Source organism: Python bivittatus, unplaced genomic scaffold, assembly GCF_059951505.1.
Source record: "Python bivittatus isolate LINGU-HERP-01145 unplaced genomic scaffold, Pbiv_v1 ctg000850_np1212, whole genome shotgun sequence".
In the NCBI taxonomy this organism is placed as follows: domain Eukaryota; kingdom Metazoa; phylum Chordata; class Lepidosauria; order Squamata; family Pythonidae; genus Python; species Python bivittatus.
Genome location: NW_028277112.1, coordinates 41252096 through 41269165, shown reverse-complemented (window position 1 = coordinate 41269165; position 17070 = coordinate 41252096). Strand labels below are relative to the sequence as shown.

The 17070-nt window shown below is 37.4% G+C and overlaps 1 protein-coding gene across 3 annotated transcripts in view; it reads left to right on the top strand.

Annotated features, from left to right (window-relative positions):
• PIP5K1B (phosphatidylinositol-4-phosphate 5-kinase type 1 beta) overlaps positions 1-10683 on the top strand; it is a 74194-nt gene extending 63511 nt beyond the window's left edge. For all 3 annotated transcript variants that reach the window (XM_088130415.1, XM_088130416.1, XM_088130417.1), the window contains exons 14-15: positions 5309-5426; positions 10039-10683. In XM_088130415.1, coding sequence (XP_087986541.1) covers positions 5309-5426; positions 10039-10041 — 121 coding nt within the window. In that variant the 3' untranslated portion in view covers positions 10042-10683. The remainder of the gene's footprint in view (positions 1-5308; positions 5427-10038) is intronic.
• The last annotated feature ends 6387 nt before the right edge of the window (positions 10684-17070 follow it).

Sequence of the window (17070 nt, the reverse complement as noted above, 5' to 3'; positions counted from 1 at the left end):
AAAGAGGGGCATAGATGAAATACAGCTGGACATCACATTCCTTAAGATGGAATATTCTTCCTAACTCCGCTGTTCATCAGTTTGTTGTATTTTGAGGAACATAGCTGATTCATACTGTACTTACTGTAGTGTGAACAGTTTTTCACCTGTTCTGAAAAGAGCAGTTGTGTTGAATAGGATAGCGTGCTAGCGTCATCCTAGAGAATGTAATGAGGTTGGCCTGGGAAATCCCCACACCTGTCTTCCAACCTGCATGACTTTTGCAAACACAATCGGGGTAGGGCAGAGATTTTATTTTTATTATGATTCACTTCAGTACCCAATCATAAGTACATGCGGTGTGTTTGATGAAATATCATTTTTTAAACAAGCTTTGAAATGAACAATGCATTATAAGCACAACCTGTTTAAGCCATTAAACAGGAAAAAGTCTACTAAAATTTGTTTCCTTGAACTGGTTGAGACAGAATCCCTGTAACAGCTACTGCAGGGGATTTCAGTGCTGAGAGCAGGCTGAGAAGACAGCTAAGCAAGATGCCCAGAAAAAGAAGACACAAATTTGGGGGGGCTGGATGCAACATTTCACCTTTGAGTGGGGCCTTGCTTCAATATCACAGTAGATGGCAGCCCCAAGTAACCTAACTTAATCTTGAAAAACTAAACAGAATTGGGCTTGTTTATTATTGGAATAGGAAGCCAACAGGAGATTCTCAGGCTATAGACTACACTGGGAAATAAAAAACAATATTTCCATATTGTTGCCAAGAACAAAACTTTGGTACATCCATGCAGTCATAAGAAGTCAAGAACCAAGCTTGGTTTAAGGAATACTTCTTTGCATTCCAGAAAGCAAAAAGTTCTCCTGGTGGTTGGAAAACCAAATACTAGCTGAGCTTATTTTTAAGTTTGTTGCACTGGAATCTTGCTATTTTGTGTGTTCTTACAGAAATGGCCGCACATAGAAGGAATAAATATATGAATAATCCATAATGCCACTTCGAGCCCTGTTGCCAAGCTTAAAGATTTGTAAAGGAATTTTTTTATTACGAAAGGACAAAAGGTGATGTTAGATTTTAATCACCTCCTCTAAGAATTATATAACAGTTTAGTTATATTAGCTTATTTATTTTATTTATTTGTCTAATTTATATAGCCGCCCATCTCACAAAGCCAGTGACTCTGGGTGGTGTACAACAGAACTAAAACAATAAATACCTAAAACTATTATTAACTAATTATTAAAAAACATTAAAAACTATAAAAACAGAGTTAATACAAAAAAAAAATAGACAGGGAGATGTTAATAATAACGGAGCCACCTCATAAGTTCACCCATCCCCTGAGGTCCCTGGGCCTGCTGACATAACCAGGTCTTGAGAGAGCTTTGGAAGCTCAGAAGTGATGAGGCCAACCTCACCTCAGGGGAGAAGATTCCACAATGCAGGCGCCACAGCAGAAAAGGCCCGCTTCCTAGGGCCTGCCAAATATAGCTCCCTAGATGACGGAACCCATAACATGCCCCCTCTGCTGGATCTGGTGGGACGGGTAGATGAAATCGGGGACAGGCAGTCCCTTAAGTAGCCTGGTCCCATGCCATGAAAGGCTTTAAAGGTCAATACCAGCATCCTGAATTGGACCCAGAAACAAATTGGTAACCAATGCAGCTCACAAAGCAGAGGTGTAACGTGTTCTACCAGAAACACACCCAACTGCTTGTGCTGCTGCATTTTGCACCAGCTGAAGTTTCCAGATACTCTTCTAGGGCAGCTCCCATGTAGAGCACATTGCAGTAATCCAACTGGGAGGTGACCAGGGCATGAGTGACCATCAGTAGGGCCCCTTGATCTAGGAACGGGCATAACTGGCACCTAATACCAAGTTGTGCAAAGGCCACTACTGCTACCTGATCATTGAGCAGGAGTTGTGAGTCCAGGAGGATCCCCAGATTGCGCATAGGGTCTGTTTGGGGCAGTGCAACCCCAGCCAGCACCAAGATGGTATAGTCCTATAGAGTTTAGTTAGTTTAGTTCTATAATACTCTGGTGTAAAATCCTGCGTATGTACTTTCTGTGGAATTACTAAAGCAAATCTTCTTAACATTTCTCTGTGATACTCTTTCTTAACCATATGTGTTACATTAGGAATTCTTTAATAGAATTCCAACTTTCCACTCTCAAAAAAATTCCATTTTAATATGCAAAACCTGCAAAGTTATGAATGTGCATCCGATTTGAACAAAATCCAAGTATAAACTCAAAATGCTGCAGAAATAATTGGATCTTGGGCAAGTGAAGCAAAAAGAGCAGTTTCTAAAACTTTAAATCCACATCACTTACCTGTGTTGTTACCATCTGGGGAGAGATGTAGAGAAGCTATACCCTGAAAATTCTGTATTTACTTGTCCCCCACAAGCAAATACCTTTGGTGATATTTGTTAGGGGAGAACTTTCCTTCACCAGACATTTCTAGGGGCTCAAGTTTATTTCCCACTTTTTATGGCTGACTTGAACAATCCTGTTCATACTACTGTACCGTCAATTGTCTGATACATATTCATCAGGATTCAGAAAACCTAATGTCAGAAAAAGCAAGGCTGTGTCTTCAATCCAAAGTCAAGCAGGTCCAAACTTGCACACATGCACCTAAAATGTGTCTTTCTAGCCAAAGTGGAGATGCAAAGTGATTTCCGCCCCCCCCCCGTACACTCCTAAGGGGATTATAAAGTCAAACAGCTTGATTAGTATTTCATCTGCTGAAATATTTTGTAAAGCAATGGCGTTTCTTTCACTAAAGAAATTAATTAAATTGATATAAATGCTGATGCAGTTATTTTTCTCTGGCTTCACATTTATTTTGACAATGTGGGAGGATTTTGCAGTATTCTGGGTGCTTAAAATGGTTTGATAACACTATTGAGGAGTGATAAAAATTCTTGCACCTAAATAAATGTTTTATAATTTTCAGTTAAAGGCCACTATAACTTTCCAGATATTACAGATAATTTTTTAAAATAGAAAATTTTAGAAATTTTAGAAAATAGAATTACTAAATTTAAAAAATGAACAGCATAATTATCACATCAGAGACTTCAAACAAAAGGATAATTACTGCAATCATTTGCTCATTCTGAATAGTTTTGTGTAGATTCTCAAAGCTGACAATCAGGTATAAAGAGAATGTTTATGCTGTCTTTTCTGACCTAGTTCATGATACCAAATGCCAAAATAGCAATGCAGAACATGATTCAGAGTATTATGAGCAACATATAGAACATGGGAATTATTATTCCATCTCTGGAATTCCTATGCATAAATTTACTGAACCATCATAATTAGATACATTCATTAATCAAAGTAGCTGGTATTAGCTGAAAGCAAGTACTTACAGAAGCAACAGCAACTAGATCAAGGCTCCTGCAAGATATTTTTTAAAATGTGTAATCCATCAGAAAGATGTAAATGTAAATCAATTTGTTGATTAGGTTGAATGTTCCAATAAGAATCCCAGGCTCAAAGTTTGGAGCCAACTTAAAGATGGTTTAATGGCTTCTTGGAAGGGCAATTTAAAAGATGCTCTTGCTGATACCATGAGTATTAACTTAGAATTCTCTCAAGTTTTCATCCTGTTCTCACTAACTAATAGCAGCTAAATACAGTGACAGAATAAATAGATTATTTAATATATATTATATTATACATGAAAGAAAATGCTATACTAAGTTCTTTAAGGTCTGTTTTCAAACTGTTGAAATGTTCAGTTTTAGCATTCTGCATAGCAATTCAGAGCAGTTCAGTGGTTTGCCTGTAGTACGGAATGCACAGCATATACCAGCTAGGGTTTCTAAGTGACTTGGCAAATTTAGTTATGATACAGATCAAATGACTTGAAATTACTCTAATTGCACAAGTCCTGTGGAGCTAAAAGCAAATTTGGACACATTCTATGAGGATTATTTATTGATCACATTTCTGGGTGGTTGAAAGCAAGCAATATTTCCAGCAATGTCTGCCTGGAAATAATGGTTTCTAAAGCCCACTTGTGCCACAATTGTTAGCTTTTAGCCCTGCAGAAGTAAATCCTTTAGGCATGCCCTGTATCTTTGGGCTTCAGCTTATGAACCTCTGCATTCTTAAAGCATGATGAAACTTTGGCCTGCTCTGGTGAGGTGCCTCATACATGAATAGGAATCTTGCTCAAGCCATAGTAATTTATCTGTGAAACCAGATTAGATGTATGGATATAGAGCTGCCTGAACTGCTTTCTTTCTCATTGAGATGTGTGTATATGTTATGTTATAGGAGTACTTCCCTTCCTATTTTTATAGAAGGTGTCTACAGCCTTCAGCTTTTTATGGAAATGTTACTGTTTATTTTTCTTTCTTTGAATTACTAATGGCTGTAAAATCTCTGTAAAAGACATGAATAAACTCTTTAATGTTGCAGATTATATAGTCACAGCTGTAATAATATATTTATAGCATGAGATGAATAAAACAGGAAAAGCCATGACATATCACTCACGCTGGAGCCTGGCTCATTCTATGGGTGTATCAGGTTTTGCTTTTCCTGTTTCCAAATAACCATAATAACATAACAGCTCCTAAGTTGTATGGAGATGTCATGTGTATAAACAGACAAAGAATGCAGAAATGCCATTAGGCTGCTGACTTTTGGAAATCATGGTGTATAAATACATTTAGTTTATTTTTAAACATTACAAATAACAATTTATACCTGACCAGTTTTCCCCCAAAGTAATGCTGGGAGGTGGCTTTTGTAGCATTGGAATCTAATGAAGATGTATAATTAGCCAGGGCTTTTTAATTATCCAAAAGAATACCCCTATTGTTCCTGTTAGGTATTTTAATATAATGCATGCTAGAAAAATATAGTGAAATCAAAATTCAAGAGATTGTACATATGGAGAAAAAACTGGAGATCAGCTCAGCAGCACTCATATAAATCCTTCTTAATAGCTACAACTGTATTATGCTAATCTCCAAGCATTCTTCCGCTTAGGGGTCATCCCACAACAACCAAAGGTTCCTTGTTGTGATCTTTTCTCCAGGCCTTTCATAACTTTTCTTCTGCTGCAAGTTGCAGCCAGAATATTGCAGTATTGAGGCCTGACAAGTTTCTGGATGCCAAAGGGCTTGGGCTTTGATTAAATAATTTTTTGGTACAGTTGCATGGCAACCCAGCATTAACCAGAGCTTGACAAATGTGAAAAAAGCTCTTTAATAGGCCAGAAAAGGCCAAAATGGTTCTTCGTTTTATTAATATTCATTGTATATTCTTTTTCTATCCAGTAAAGGATTGCCTTCAAGTTCAACATTCACTTTAGAAGATAGTGCGATCTGCTTGACTTCAGAACAGAGCACAGTGGAAACTGAGACTGATAATGCTTCTGTCCTGGATGTATATTTAGTAAGTTGTCCAATCATTTTACTTGTGTTTTTATTACATTTTTAAGTGTTTATGTTTCAACTTGACTTGATTGTGTGTTGTAATCTGCTCATGTATAGTATAAATATTTCATTCTTAAGTATGCCTTCCCATAATATAGAAAACGTAACATATTACCAGTTTATCTCTTTGTATTTTAACAAAATTGATAATGCAGGATGCTCTAATTCTGAGCACCTCCATACATTGTGTTTACATCCTTATTTAGTAATGGATTTATTTCCAGTTCAGGAAAATTATTTTCAAGTAAAGCACTGGAATTTTGCAGAGCGTGGATGAATCCATTTCCCCCAAGTGGGAATTCTTGCTTCATCCTGCCACTCAACTCTTGCCTCCTGAGCACTTCTTATTCCCTATGCAGCTTAAGTTAAAATTAAGATGTGGTTATGGCACCTTGCTGACTTGTCAATACTCAGATGTTTTAAGTGACGAGTCTTAAACATGGGAGGATGAACCACAGGTTAGAGGTCATGTTATGTGGTCTCCACTGATTGCATAATGCACAGTCTTTGTGTTTCAAGGGTCCCAGTAATGAAGATGACCATGGGTCAGCTTGAAACTGTCACTGACCATTTGGAGAGCAACATTTTCTCTTCATAACTTTTGTAGCTGTGATTGAATTAGCAAGTTGGTTATTCTTACAATTTATTCTGTTTTAGTTACCAAGAGTCTTTCATTTTCATTCACATATTGATTAAAATAGATCATGTTTGGGAATACTACTATAAATAATCCTGTTTTAGGATTGTATTCGATAGTGTGTTTTGCCACTAAAGTTATTTATTATATTTTAAGAAATAAAATACACCTTTAAAAAAGTGGTATAGATTCTGTGGAGGGGGAATTGTTATGAATAATGTCAGAATAGCTTCCAGCAACTGCCTATATCAGCAGTGCCACCATATTCAACAGATGTTGATGGCAGATGTCAGGACATTTGAATCCATTTTTAATTTTTATTAATTTTAAGAGTTACCTGCAGGGTAACTGTAGAAAGAAACTGTAGATAGCATAGTGCGGTCCTCTTCTCAGGAAGTGCAGCTTTAATGTTCTAGATTTGACTGATTTTAACTACAATACTCAGAATAAATACACTTTGTTACTTAGCTGCAAATCCATTCTATCAGCTGCTTTAACTCTGGGTCTCTCTCACTAAATTTACATGTGTGTGTGTGTGTGCGTGCTTCTTCTGTGTCATTTCTTTTTTGTTGTATGTATGGAGAGAGAGACAGGATCTAAGTATTAGTATATTTTATGTCTTTATGCACTACAAGCACTAGGTTGACACTTTAGTGATTCCTTTTGAGATGTGAACTGTTTGTGAGTCTATTACTTTTGAGAATAACACAGCAGCCTCCTCTTGAGTCAAAGTTTGTAGCAAAGCAACAAAAAGTGGAAATCGCCAATAAACAGTCTTTGTTTTTGCTTTTTTGTCCAAGTGTTAGCATTCATATACACAGGCACCCTAGTTACTCTGAGTGAAAAGCTTGATCCAAGAAGCCAAGATTCTGTTAGAAATCTCTGCTTTCATTTTAAAGTAAAACATTATTCTAAGATGATTTAGTACCTTCTTGTTATGACCATCTTTGTGCATGAATGCAAGATAACTCACAATAAATTCAAAGCATACCGGGGGGGGGGAAGAACATGAAGTAAAAAGCTAAACAAAACAAATACAGGATTCAGTGCCATGAGATGTGGAGTGCCTAACATAAAATCTCAGTGTCTTTTGATCAGGTTCTGTGATCAGTGGCTGTGATATGTGTCACTACTGGAAGTAATGATAAACTAAATAAGAATGAGCAGATTTTGAACAGAGATTAATCCTGGTGATTATTCTGTGGACAGTTTTCCAAGCGTGCTCTATGTTGGGATTTTCCCACACTTGATAAGGTCAAATCATGCATGTGTTAAATCTAATAATTTCATGCAGAGCATGGAATAATTCAATTATAATGTGACCATCAGCATCTTACCAGTTATTTAGCAAGTTGGTATTAAAATCAGCATTGCAACTATTTTGTTAAATGAATTAATGTAATTGCCAAAACTAGTATATTCTGAGTCTTCAAAGAAACAGTAACAAGTTTCATATTATTTTTCAAAACACAATGCTGCCACCTATTGCTGATAAAATAGGATAGGAATTTTTTATTTGACTTGACTGGTCATTCATATATATGTATGTATGAAATGTCTAACTTTGTATTTGCCAGGGGAGTCCAGGACAATACAATAATGTACTGCTACTTATCACAATTATCAGCTTCATAAGTTCAGTTTTAAAAAATCTTTTTAGATTTGTAAATTTAACTGCACTATAGATCAGTTGTGCCCACTTACCTGTTTTATATTTAAACAGGAAAAAATATGGGTCACAAAAACATCACCCCCAGTTTTAAAGCATGGGAATAAATCTAATACAAGAGATTCTGAAGAAAAGATTAATTACCAACATGATCTTTTAGCTGGAATTGTGCTAGTAGGTTGTTATTATACAGCTATCTTAGCTTTCATGTAATTAATAGGCAGTATAAAAGTGAGAACTCCAACTAATAAAGCTTAGATTTGAACAGTAAACCAACTTCTTTTTCTTTCCTGTATGAAGATAGAGCAACAGATAATTCTTTCTTTGTCTAATTTCTTGCCTTGCTCAACAGTATATACATTCCTACTTAGGGTTTTCCAGGTTTCATCCCTGCTTCCTTTACATACACTTTAGCCTCACAATCTCCAGAAGATGCTAAGATAAAAATTTAGATTGACATGTAATTTCAGCATCCTGTCTGAAATAGAAAGGATCTTTAGATCTATCTCTGATAGTGTATTGATTTAGAGACCTTTAAAATATTGCTATCCCACATGACTTTGGATATCTGAGTTTGGAATACAGTGTATTTTGCATTTATTTTATTCATTTATTTATTAAATTTATATGCTTTACATTACTTGAAAGATACTGATAACTTTTCCAATCTACTGAATACTTCCATCGCAGATGCCTGTGTAATTAACTTTAACGCGGTTCTACATTTTTAGGGGCTTTACCCAGTGGCACGATATCTTCAACCTCGCAGCCTCCACATGTGTTAGGACTGCATTTCCTATGAACTGTAGCCCAACATATCTGAAGGATGCCAGGCTGGGAAGGATTGCTCCAGTGAGTACCACAATACTGCTATCCATGTGCAGTTGATAAATAATATGTTATGGAGTATCATCGGTATCTCACGTATTATCTAATTATGCTGCACCATATGTATTCTATGCCTCATGCCAGGAACCATGGATGGTTACCAACATTTTCAGTATAACTGAGTATAATTTATAGTTGCTGGGTACATTTTTTTTTTGAGCTGTGTTAGATTTTCAACATGCTTCCCAACATTTATTTCTCTGTTAATAAAGTTAGATTGATTCTACCAGAAATATTAAGTTCACGTAAGGCTATAAAAATAGCTTCGTGAGGTTTTTTGGGGGGGTTATTTTTTTTTTCTAATTTATAAGATTTTTAGATAAATAGCAATCAGAATTTTAAAAAAAATATTAGAAGCCTGTGCACAATTTAATTTAAAACTGAATATGTTAATATAGTTCATACCAATGTGACAAAATTAATGTGAAGTCATATAGTAAGATGTTTAGATCTCACAGAGTTCAAGTTTAGTATAATTTTTATAAGCTATTGTGTAAGCAGCAGAGAAACATTGATATTACTAAAAATAGGTAGAGAAGGAACAGCCTTTGAGACCAGACTTTCTAGCAGTCTTAATTCTGACTGTGCATGTGATATTATATTGTGGCCCCACAACCAGTCCTCCCATAAAATTCCCTGGGGGGCGGTACAGCCCTTCAACTCAAAGATGTTACTTTCCTGAAATACACAGACATGTTTTTCTAATAAAGTGTATCACATGAAGAAAGAGTGATACGTTATTAGTCTGATATTGAGCCACTTATATTTTCTACCAGGAATATTCAGCAGGCATATAGGCAGCATGTTTGTTATCTTATTATTAGTTTACATTTCTGTTTCTAAAGATTGAAAATAGGGCAAGATCATTTATCTCAAGGAACTTTTTTTTTTCAGCGTATATCCTTTGTACCCATTAATCTGCAATTGCAGTAGATTTGGTCACTTGTAGTAGAACTGGAACACCCACCCACCCAAAAAGAGAGAGATATGGAGAGAAAGGGAGAAGGGATATGGGAAGGCAAACGTACATGTAAGAGTAGGGAGCAGAACATAAAAACGTGCCAAATATTATTGTGCCACTGGAGATTCAGTTTTAACTGCCAAAGTATTTTTCAAAAATAGATTTCTAATATAACATTTTGGATTTTTAGAAGAAGAAAAATACATCATTGTAGCAGGTAGCTGTCATTCATGTATAATAAATATGATATTAGACCAAGGTTACTACAGAAAGATTTATATATAACTATCCTAGGACAAAAAGCAGTGTACAAAGGCAGCAAAACATCTTCCAGCTTTACACGTTTAAGTAAGAAAATGGACTACTGGGTTTTGCTTGTTCTTTGTAAAATGTTTTCATTTTTTTTTCTTTTACAGTAACAGAACATGAAAGAAAATGAGTCTATTTTAACAAAAGCACTTTCTGCACTCCAGATTTATGAGGAAAATTTTGCCAAGCCTGGTAAACAAAGTCCTAATCAACAGAGCTCTACAGAAATCATCCAACAGTTCTTGAACTAGACGTAGACCCAGCAGATGAGATGGGAAACATTCCACAATTTATTATAGCGTGCTGTTGCCTGCTGAACTGCGAAGCCTTGCATTTCCACCCTTTCAGCTGCTGCTTCTACTTTTCCTATTGTCTTTTCAGGACTCGAAGGTGATATTTTCATTTGCATGTATTCAGTGATCATGGACGAAAATATCTAATCTGCCTTTCCTATTTAAAGAGCCATCTTCACAGTGATGATTATTCTATAAATCAACTCTGCTTTACTCCCCTTCCCCCAGAATTATGATTGCTCATCTGTTAATTTCATACCAGAGTTAGTATGTCTGCACATAACTTTATGGAAACTATCTTCTATAAAGAAATTTTCACTGTTTATTAGTGAAATAAAAAAGCTATTTATAACAAAGCCTTATGTTGTGTACATATATTGTCTTTGAAATATTTGTGATTAGATATATTGCTTGTAAAGGATAAATTACTTAATTTATTTAGTATATTCTACTGTAAACTATAGTTTTATTGACAAATAAAGTATTTTGTTCTCAAAATAAATATTGTTGGGAATCTTTAAACTTAAACTGATGCATTATTCTGTATCAAATTCTATTTTCTAGAATGTCTTAAGATGAGAAAAGGGAGTTTCTATAATCTGCTTTTTACACAGAACATGATTGCAAAGCGGAACGCTGACCCAAAATAAAACAGATTTCATGAAGATGGATTTCATGGAGAAGAAGGTGTATAACTGACATTACATTTCAGGAAAATTAGGACTTTTGATTAATGTTAAAGAAATTAGCACAACCTTCAGATTTCTGAGAATGCCTTATGAATCTGAACAGTGAAATGTAGCATTTTAAGTTTAAAAATAACATTTCCAAATGTATGAAAACACATGGGGTTGCTGTGCTTACAATGTGCATTCCGGAAATAGGCATTTTCCATGGCATGCAAACACTGCCTAGACAGGTTTTTCTCCTAGCTACAGTATCTCAAAAACATTATGGAAGATCACCGGGAAATATTAAATGTGAACCAGTAGAACAGATGTGTGCAACCCTTTCTCTGTGGCACTCTGATCTATGGTTTTATGACTTAGAAAATATTCTTTCATATAAGTGGGAGAGTTTGTGACATCGCTCACTGAAATCTTGTCTTGCAGGCCAGCTCTTACATTTGTTTATTTCTTCCAAACTGTATTCATGGGTAAATAAAGTATCCATGTAAAATACATTACAGGCATACCTCAAAGATATAGCGGATTCAGTTCCAGACCACCACAATAAAGCAAGTCACATTAATTTTTTGGTTTCCCAGTGCATATAAAAGTTATGTTTACACTATACTGTAGTCTATTAAGTGTGCAATAGCATTACATCTAAAAAAAAATGTACATACCTTAATTTTAAAAATTCTTAAAATAGGACAATTAAGTTTGCCGTGTTGATTGACTCTTCCTTTCACGAAAGATTTCTCTGTAGCATGCGATGCTGTTTGATAAATGCAATATCTGTGAAGTGTAATAAAGAGAAGCGCAATAAAACGAGGTATGCCTGTATTTAAAAGTTTACAAATATTTGAGTATGTAAAGGCTCAGTTTTGCCCCCTAGTCCATAGAATTTAAGTTTGTGTGTCTGTGTGTGCATGTATATAAAAAGTATCAGCATAACCATACCTGATACTGCATTTCCTAATATTATTCTGATCTAAAAATCCTAAAAAAAAAAAAAGTATAACAGTGAGCCAGTGTATGGCACCTTTTCTATATTTTATAGTTCTGTTTTTTTCTTAAGGATTCTTACCATAGATTGCAGAGAAGTCATAACTTAAAACTGTGTGTGTGTGTGTGTTAAATAAAATAAAATAAAAATAAAAAACAGCTTTAGACATAGCACTATCACAGTTCTTTATTTCATCTCTCCTCTCCAAACTTCCTGCCTGGTTGTATTGTCTCCTGGAATTTGTAGAGCTATATACTACATCCCTTCCTTTGTTAGACAAAAACAAATGGTAATAAACCAACTCTTCTAACATTATAGAATATTACCATTCCAAAGACAAAAGAGACTAAACCATCCACAGAATACCTCACCACAAACTACATACATCCACCATGAAATCTGGAGGGTCTTCTAACAACTGAGGGGAGGCACAATAGCAATCTACCAATACTTGAAGGGCTGCTACGGGGAAGAGGGCATCGAGTTATTCTCCATAGCACCTGAGGGTAGGACAAGAAGCAGTGGGTGGAAGCTTGTCAGAGGGAGATCCAACCTGGAAATGAGGAATTTCCTGACAGAACTATTAAGCAGTGGAACAGCTTGCCTCCCAGAGTTGTGTGCACTCCATCACTGGAGGTTTTCAAGAAAAGATTGGACAACCATTTGTCCGAGATGGTATGAGGACTCCTGCCTTGGGCAGGTGGTTAGACTAGAAGACCTCCAAGGTCCCTTCCAACACTATGATCTATGATTCTATGAACTCTGCCAGTTCAGGTTCTCATCAACTGAATGAAATTCTCATTAGGATTTCTAGCTTCCACAGAACTGCTCTCCCTGGCCCCAGGATCCTGAAATGCAGGAGGCCCCATGTCAGAAGGAGAAGGAATCACTACCTCACGGCATTCCAGTTGAGATGGAGCCTTTTTCAGATGCTTATGATTAAAACACTATCATCTTTGGTGTAGTTAATTGATGCAAAGGATGACCTGTAACATTTATTGAAGACCAAAGTGATGTTACCTAGCTGGGTAATGAAACATTTGCAAGAAAACAACCAAGCTCAGAGAACCCCAAGTACTCCACAGTTCAACCCTGAGTTGAATTATAAATATTCGCCTCTATTGAAACTGCTGTCAGTCTATCGTAGAGCTATCAACAGTGGCCACGTAGACAACAACAACATTCATATACAGGCAGCACCAAGAGCACCCTGTAGAAGTCTGCACCGTTGGTGGCAACTAATTCAGCAAAAATCTCTGCACCTTACATAGCATGGAAAATATCGGTCTATTGGCACAGGTTAGCACTCCCTCACTGCAGCCTTGATTTACTATCCTCAGCTTGAAAGATTTCATTGATATCTTTATTTGGCACAATTAACATGTTGGCTATTCAATTTGTATCTTCATCTACCTCTTCTATAATGCTATTCCAAATTTATCTAATTTAGCATCCTTCTATCATGGCATAAAGTGCTGTATATGCCTCAGGTTCTGTGCAAGAAGCATTATGGATTCATCCTCTCTGCCTCTGTAAGAATATTCAGTATTGTCCAAGCCCGTTAAAGAAGTACTGCAGTGTTGTCCAAACTTGGCCACTTTAAGATGAGTGGACTTCAACTCCCAATGGCTGGCTGGGGAATTCTGGGAGTTGAAGTCCACTCATCTTAAAGTGGCCAAGTTTGGACAACACTGAAGTACTGTTACTGTTTCACCAGCTGATACATGTGACATTCAGAATGAGCAACTGCACTTCACAATCTCCTTTCTGAAAAAGGTAGTCTTTGCAGTGAAGAACTGGTTAAAATATGCCTGGCTAGTCTATGGGTCAGTGCCTTGAATAAACTCAAGGATGGCGGTTTCTCTCTGATTCAAAGCAACTGGGCTAATTCAGTAAACCACAGTTCAACTTGCTATGGTTTTGTACATTTTGTGAGCACAGCCATACAGATGGCTGTTGCAAAAAGTAAAGATTGCTTTCATTCTTGAGCTGCGTGCATTTAGGTCAGAAGGTTGTGCAGTGCTGCAAACTTGGAAGTGAAAAAGGGGCTCCAGGGTATGCAAAGTCACACAAGAAGCACACGTCTGCATCTCTGTAAATCAGATACATCTTTCCCTGGGATCACACTGCAGCTGCAGTCTGCTGCACGATGCAAGAGAAAAAATGTAGCTGCTTCCAGAAGTTGCAGACAAGTGCTACGGGAACACCTCACAGGCTCCAAAGCACGTTTTTGCCTCCCAATCTGAAGCTCTGCATTGCCTTACTTTGCTATCGTAGATCTCTAATACAGTCTTCATGCTTCCTGTTTTCAAATAAAGGCCAATTTCAAATAGAAAGGACAAACTGGGTAGCTTTTCTTTTATTCTTTTCACTTAGTGCCCCCCCACCCTCTTTGGTCTTACTTGCTTCCCTCAAAGCACTGCCAGAACCCAAAATACAAAAACCACAATCAGCCAACAGCTGAGTCACTTGTGCTCATAAGTGCACATATTTTAACTGTGGAAATAGCAGAATAAGAAGGATGCACCTGCTAAAATTATATTGGACAGCTGGACCCAGGAGCATAGCACAATGGTGCTTAGAAAGGAGCATGCTGTACGTCTCTGTGAAACATATTCGTGGAGAGAATGGAACATGGTGCTCTTGCACTGTAATACCAATAAATCCCATACCAAGTTGGAAATGCTTTTGCAGTTGTGGTAGAGAACTAGATAATATGTTCAGTTAAATCACAGAAATAGTTTGATATGAGGAATCTTTCTATGTTCCTATACTGTTAGAATTCTCAACTGAACAAATCAACATGTTAATACTTTAAAAGAGAGGCAGTCATTTACTGACATGTCTGTCAGTTATACAGGATTGGCAGAGACTGTCATGATTTCGGGGGGCAGGGGTTTAGCCCTTTGAGGTAGTCTGGACAAGAAGCACACCAATGAGCACTAACTCTATCTTTATTGTAAGGTTACATTAACAGAATCTTGCAAGTCTGACAGTATTTATCCCCTCCCCTCCTTTTACTCTCTGGAAAACTAGGGAGGGTCCCTTCTGAAATGCTTCCCACACTGTGGACTGAGTATCTCTTACAATGCCGATTGTCCAGTCTGCGCCTCTTCCTCCTGTGTCCAAAGGTCATTCCCACATACCATTGGGCGAGGGTGTTATCCTGGAGGAGAATCCCTCTGGAAAATTCGAGATTCCTGCCTGTGCACAGTCTTGCTGACAAAGGGAGCACATGTGGAGGAATAACATGCAAGAAAGGATAACTAGCTGAGTCCTATGCTCTATTATAAATGTGTCATTATGAACACATAAATACAGATGAACTCAGGTAAGAATGAGGCAAGGTGCACTCTACTCACCATTTAGGAAAGGATCCTCAGGAAAAAAAGGGTAGGAGTGGCCAGGAGGATATATTAAAATGATGGCCTGGTACGTGATCCTTTGGAAGGCTCCGACAGGTACTTAAACCAGTCAGATTATTTACTCTTCCAGAAATAATAATCACTCATTTAAATTAAATTTAAATAATTTAAATAATTGTACAGAGAAACCAATTTAAATAATTGGTTTCTCTGTACACTAAACATTTTATTTTAAAAAACTGATTAAAGGAGTGAAGAATCCCACTTATCCAAAACAATGTTTTATTTTCAAGAACTGTTTAAATGCTGAATTTAAACTCTTTTTCTGCCCAACCCAGTGTTTAAGGCTATGTAATTGGTTTGACAGCACCTGGACAAATTTGGGTGTAAAAACAAACCAGTGTCAGAACTGGTTAGTTTGTGATTGGGAGACACTGGGAAGTCTTAGAGCTACAGGTGTAGGCTTGATGGGAATGGAAAAAGCATTCTGGAAAAAGGACAAACCACTTCTGTTCTATCGTGAAGTTATCAGGAGTTGAGGTCAAAGAGCTCTGCACTTGTATGGTTCTCAGAACTTGTTCAACTTGATTTCTCCAAAGTCATAGTGCATTGTTTCTTCCAAGCTGATTTTTAAAGGGATATTTTCCATTAGGTTGGTGCAGATATCCAAAACGGGGCTTCTTTTGCTTTGATAGATATTTGAATGAAACACCCTTGGAGCTCCTTCACAGAGCAGGGTGACCCCTCACTTTTGAGTGCTTTGCTTCACTCTCTTTGCTCCTACAGTCTCCCTCTGCATTTCATTAGTCTGATAACCTATACATAGATCCAGATCCTGAGCAAGAACTTCTTCCGGCTTTTGCAGTAAGAGGAGGCTAACAAGCAGATGTGAAATGAGACAACTGCAAAGCTCCAGCAAGGTGAATCACGCTGCCTTTGCAGTGTGAAGTGCCTCACTAAGCTACCTTGCAGAGGCCTAGTTTACTTTTCCAGTTTCTATAAACTGAGCGCAAAATCAACATGACGTAGAATGCTTATCAATGTATATAATTATTCTGGTCTGGCTACTTAGCATAGGAAGACTAACCACCACCAAGCACGGCACAAGAGAAAACAGCAGCAGCCTTCAGCCCTAATTGGAAGAGGACTTTTCCTCTGGTTAGGGCTGTACGTTGAGCCACAGAACATGTAATTAAAAAGGTGGCTCAAAGGTGGGTCTCCACTGCCTCTTTTTGCACAATGCACAGAATGACAAATGAGCCAGCCACATTTTAGCCCAGCATATTGAAAAAAGACATGTTTACTTTATGGTTCAGTGCCTGGTGTGAATCCAGGCAACTGGGATGAATAAACCATCAATCTCTTAACCATGTGTAAACATCTCATGTAAACACAGCCACTATCTGCACAACATAATTGCACCACAATTAACTCAATAATCCATTTTGCTTGTGTGTTTGCACAACACAACCAAGGGTTATGCTTTCTACACCATGGCTTATGGCATAGTGTGTTTTGTAAACCCTGCAAGCTGTGGCTCATTCCATAAATATGGTAAATCGGTTAGACAGTGATTGCGACGGGTAATCCGTGACCGAAATGGTAACTTTCTCTGTATTATGGAAAAGTTCTATGTCATGTATGTCGGCACGTAGCAGTAAAAGACACAGAGCCCATCCAAGGGGGGGGAAATGCCCCCCCAAAAGACGCCGGCCTGATTTCCCACTTGGAAATGCCAAATGCCAAAGCACCGCGGATCCTTCTCCTGCGTGCGCTCTCGGGCACCGTAAGAGGGCAGCCGCGTGCCTTT